The sequence below is a fragment of the Pocillopora verrucosa genome, chromosome 10 (assembly GCF_036669915.1).
Source record: "Pocillopora verrucosa isolate sample1 chromosome 10, ASM3666991v2, whole genome shotgun sequence".
Classification (NCBI taxonomy): Eukaryota; Metazoa; Cnidaria; class Anthozoa; order Scleractinia; family Pocilloporidae; genus Pocillopora; species Pocillopora verrucosa.
Window position 1 is genome coordinate 3,779,816 of NC_089321.1, and position 5,000 is coordinate 3,784,815.

A 5,000-nucleotide genomic window follows, 5' to 3' on the forward strand; every position below is an offset into this window, starting at 1 on the left:
GGTTCCCGGGTGGGGCCAGGCGTCGTTTGGAAGGGATCATTATAGGTTTAGAAGGTGAGGGCGTTGCTGGGTCACCGTATGGGTTGGCACTGTCGGGTTGGTCAGGGTGGCGGCCTTTTACTCCCTTGAGTGTACCGTTGGCTTGAGCTGCTGGGTTGCCTGGGTCTGGATTGGTTTGTGGCGAGCTGGCTGGGTAGGTAGGGGCTCTCTTGCCTGACGAGTCTCTTACTGCTGATGTGAGTGAGAATATTTCGTGTGCCCTGATGGTGATGAGCCCCAGTGCCTTGCAGTCGGAGCCAGAGAGAAGGGCTGGTTTGTTCATCATGACATCCCTAGGAAGTATCTGGAATGTGAGCGATTCGTATCGTTTGTTTCTTTCGCACAGAAGGTCGATCTGCCCCAGTGGTTTCAGCGGCTGGGAGTCGCCATAGGGGTGTAGTAGGTAGGGTGACTTTCTAAGCTTCATGTTTGGCATCAGCCTGAAAAGGGTATCTTCAGACAAGGTATTGCATGTGGCGGCGGTGTCTATTTGGAATGTCACTGGGGTGAATTTGTTCCCTGTTGCAGACATGGGCAGTGTAACAAAGTATTTTTTCTTTGCGTGGGTTGTGTGGATACTGTGTATTTGCCGTGTTTCCAGGGAGTAGCACTGTTCTTGGTAGTCATCAGTGTAGTACTCCACAGGGTGTTGGTCATTTGTCATCTGCAGCATATGTACGTTTTGTTCACGAGGGGGTTTTGGTTGGGACCGGCCGCGAGGTGCTCTGTGGCCTCGCCCCCTACCCTGAGCTTGCCATTGGGTAGTTCTCCTTGGTTGTTCATGTTGGGGGGCGCCTGTCTCGAGACAGACTCTGGAGAAGTGGTCGTTAATTCCACACTTAGTGCAGGTTTTGCCATTTGCAGGGCATGTTTTCCAGGGGTGAGGTCCGCGTCGGTCTCCACACCAAAAGCAGGTTCCAGGCTCCCGCTTTAGTTTCATTTGTTTGTGGCTTATCCAATTAACTTGTTCCTCGATTCCTTTTGTGGCGTCTGTTATGAGTTTGTTGGCTTTTTGGGCTGACTCGAGGGCCTTGGCTTCGGCAACGACATCTTGCATGGACTTGGGCATTCCGTCCGACTTTAAATGCGTTTTTAGTAACTCAGCTCTCATTGTGCCATCGTGCAAGCCAAAAACGAATTTGTCACGGCACATTTCGTCGGTCAGTGCATTGTACGAGCACAGGCTGCCCGCCTGTCTGACCTTAACTTCCCATTCCTGAACAGATTCGTGTGGGCTTTGCTGAGTGTTCCAGAATTTAAATCTGTCCGCCAATAGGGAGCTTCCGATAGATCCAGTGTAATGAAGTCGTAATTTGTCCATCCAGATCCATGGTTTTTTCTGATCATCAGCTGCTATCTGGGGTTCAATTGTGTAACGGATCACTTGCAAGGCTTCGTCCGGCATTGCCGATCGGAGCGCTGATATTTCCAGTAACGGTTTCTTGTAGTAATCTGCTCTTTCTGTCTCGGGGTTTTTCGCTAAGTTTCGGTAGTCTGCTTGGATGCAGTAGTCGTGGAATCTGAGTTCGAAGTTCTTGAAATTTTCTGACATATTCCCGCCGAGTTTCAATTCAGGTCGCTTGAGGTTCGCCATCGCTGTTTGACGAGTCGGCTGCGGTCGTTGAATTCGCTAAGTGTACGTTTGCTCTCCGTAAATGCTTCTCTTGTCGATTTATCGGATCTATCCCACTCCTGACACCATGTCAGGCAATACAGACGACTCAAACAATATCGAGGGCTCAATGAACACAGTCTTTATTCCCGAGCTTGACCACGAGCACTTCGTGTTACAACAACAACAATAATTGGGGAGCCCGGATGTAGTTTCCCTCAGGGAGGGCCTAGGTACAAGTGACGGGCCAACATAAACACCTAAAATTTCACTTCGGCAATCTTATTTGAGAAAACATTAAGGCTAAGACTCTCTGAACGCTTATCTTTGCAACTTCTCGAACCCGCCGGTAAAAGCCCATCATTCATGATATAGCCTTGAGCATTCGTCCCAATAAGTAAATGTTACAGGTAACACTGTAGAGAACACTGTCCAAACTATTTTGTGTTTTCCAAAATAGCGTTTTCCGCCAGAAATGGTTTATTTAGGAGTAAATTTAGTGTCAATTCCGCAAAAATACGTCGGATAACGCCTTTTTTTAAAGGCGTAGAGGGAGGGTGACCTCAAAGTGGCACTATCCAGGCAGAAAGCACGGAAATGTCTCATAAATGATAGCACCAGAAATACTTCGATTTTCACGGAGGAAGGAAAAGAGTCGTATCAAAAGGGCAAAACTTTGTTTAATTCCACAGACAGTTCTGCACGATGAAACGTCAAGTGCTGCAGAAATTCTGCACGGTGTAACGTCAAGTGTTGCCGAAATTCTGCACGATGAAACGTCAAGTGCTGCAGAAATTCTGCACGATGTACCGTCAAGTGCTGCAGAAATTCTGCACGCTGTAACGTCAAGTGCTGCAGAAATTCTGCACGGTGTAACGTCAAGTGCTGCAGAAATTCTGCACGATGTACCGTCAAGTGCTGCAGAAATTCTGCACCATGTTACGTGTAGCGTTGAAGAAATTCTGCAGTAGTTTCAGATAAGAAATTTTAAGGGTCCTAATCTATACCGTCATTTTCAACTCTAGTTTTTTAATGTTTTTCTATAGACGAGATTAAATCAACAATACTCTTCATCCTGACGCTTTTTGCATGCTTTTAAATAAAACAAGTAAAATGAACCTCGCGGTTGGAATCTAAGGGCTCCCAACGGGACCCATAGCTTTAATGAGAAGGTAATTCAACCTACAAATCAGACTTACATCAACAAAAATGACGTTTCTTGTCAACTCAACATATTGGCTACAAAATACGCCATCATTGTTGAATTGCGTGAGGCGTATTGGATGAAATAAAATCAACATTCCTTTTCTCCAAAAGAATTTTTGATAACATAAACTTTGTCAATTGAATTGTTTACTTTAACTAGTAGATTGTCATTGACATATAAATTAGGAAGATACAAGACTACAAATTTTAGTCTCTATCGCTGCTTGTTCGGAAGGCAAAGCGGTACTGTCTATCCTAACTGCGCTTCGCCCTTTCCTCAACGCAGCCACCCTTGCACAGCCATTGGGGGTTCCAGCATCTATAACCACGTCCCCTTCTCTGGAGAGGTTTTCTACAAGCCATGTGTAGCCTTGTGCTGGGAATGAACTTTCTTTATTCAGGAAAATCAAATTTTCTCTACTGGCGGACAAATGTCTCGAGGTTATTTGCCTTGAGACAGACCAGTGTCCAACGACAAAAGTTTTCAAGGCTTCCTGTAAATACGGACCTAAAAAAATTAAAACGAGTATCAACAATATGATATATGCGTATTATACACCTACTAATTTCTTTCGACAGTGCTGGAACGTTTTAATTCACCAAACCTTACTATAAATTGTGCATGTAATACGCTCTCAAGGAGAAAGTTTAAAACAAGTTCAGATTATAGAATCATGATATATATTTTTGTTAACTCTACAATTACATCAAATAATTCAATTCTGTTGACTATGAGGTTTTTAAAACTTTCTTCTGAGGACAGTTGTTTAATTCTAGAAGTATCTTACCTTGTGCTGTAGTTGGAGGTTTATTTTGGACGTAAAAGTAGCCATGCTGTGCCAGAGTAGCGCCCTCTTTTAGCATTTTTTCTTTTAGATTTTTTACACCTTCAACCATTGTAAATAAAACAATGTTAAATGATGTGAGCTTACAGAAATTAATGCGGGAAACAGTACATCATCAGCATTCTGTGAAGAGAAAAATACGAGTCGTAATAAGTAAATGCAAAAAACTAAAAGTTATCCATAAAAAAACAGGATTTAATTAGGATTGTAGTAAAATCCTGCATGTATTCGTTAAAGGCGATTTTTCCGTGCCGTTCTCAGCCTAACTGGAACGTAACATGATTTTTTATCATAAAAATGAAGTAAATGTTCATATCAAGTTCATTTAACTTATCTTACAACATTCCCTGGTTAAAATGAAACTTGTTCGCGTAAACTGGTCAGGTATTCGTTCCTCCACCGACGCGTAAACTGACTTAGCAAATGTCGATGATGCTTTAATCTCTTGTTTAAAGAATTGTACATGCTCGTGATCTCGTAATGCTGACTGTTGGGATTCAGTGCAGTGATCCGTCGGCCATAAATTAAGTCGGACGGTTAACGGGTAAGAAACAGACTCTTCGTCGTCATAAACGTAAGTAAGCGGTCTGGCGTTGATCACTGCTTCTACTTCGGTTAGCAAGGTACACATTTCGTCGTAACTCACAGTAGACCGCCCAGTAACTTTCTTGATGGGTGACTTGATGCTTCGAACGAGTCTCTCCCAGTAACCTCCCCACCACGGCGCTTTCTCAACGATAAAATTCCAAGTAATTCGATTGTCAGTTAAGTATCTCCAGACTTCTGGTGATCTAGCGATCTTTCGAATTTCTTTGCTGGAAGATTGAAACGTTTTCGCGTTATCAGATTGTATCGTTGCCGGTAATCCTCGTCTACTGGCGAATCTGCGGAAGGCTAGTAAGAAATATTGTACAGTCAGTCCACGTGTCAATTCCAGATGAACAGCTCTAGTTGACGCGCATGTAAATAGACACACGTAAACCTTGTTGGAGTCGGAGTCTCTCGCTTGTAAACTTCTATGGGTTTCTTTGACGTACAATGGTCCGGCGAAATCCAGTCTGATGTGTGTAAAAGGCGGATCGTCGGAGACTCGATGACTTGGTAAATCGGCGAAAAGTGAGGGCTTGCATGATGATGCTTCGTACCTGCGGGAAACAACACAGCGACGGATAACTTTCTTTACTGTTGCGCGTCCACGCAAAACCCAGTATCGCTCTCTCATAGCTGTCAGTGTAGCATTGATTCCTGAATGCTTGACCCGATTGTGAGTTTGTTTGATTACAAGCTTTACGAAGGTG

The 5,000-nt window shown here is 43.8% G+C and overlaps 2 protein-coding genes across 2 annotated transcripts in view; both read right to left on the reverse strand.

Annotated features, from left to right (window-relative positions):
• LOC136283943 (uncharacterized) overlaps positions 1 to 1,613 on the reverse strand; it is a 3,031-nt gene extending 1,418 nt beyond the window's left edge. Inside the window, exon 1 of the mRNA XM_066173536.1 lies at positions 1 to 1,613. This exon is cut by the window's left edge and continues 1,418 nt beyond it. Coding sequence (XP_066029633.1) covers positions 1 to 1,591 — 1,591 coding nt within the window. The 5' untranslated portion in view covers positions 1,592 to 1,613.
• Positions 1,614 to 2,737: 1,124 nt separating this feature from the next.
• The window catches only part of LOC131778346 (uncharacterized), a 3,105-nt gene continuing 842 nt past the window's right edge, over positions 2,738 to 5,000 (reverse strand). The window contains exons 1-2 of the mRNA XM_066173443.1: positions 3,646 to 5,000; positions 2,738 to 3,365 (exon numbers count right to left, since the gene is read on the reverse strand). The exon at positions 3,646 to 5,000 is cut by the window's right edge and continues 842 nt beyond it. Of these exons, the coding sequence (XP_066029540.1) occupies positions 4,028 to 5,000 (973 nt within the window). The 3' untranslated portion in view covers positions 2,738 to 3,365; positions 3,646 to 4,027. The remainder of the gene's footprint in view (positions 3,366 to 3,645) is intronic.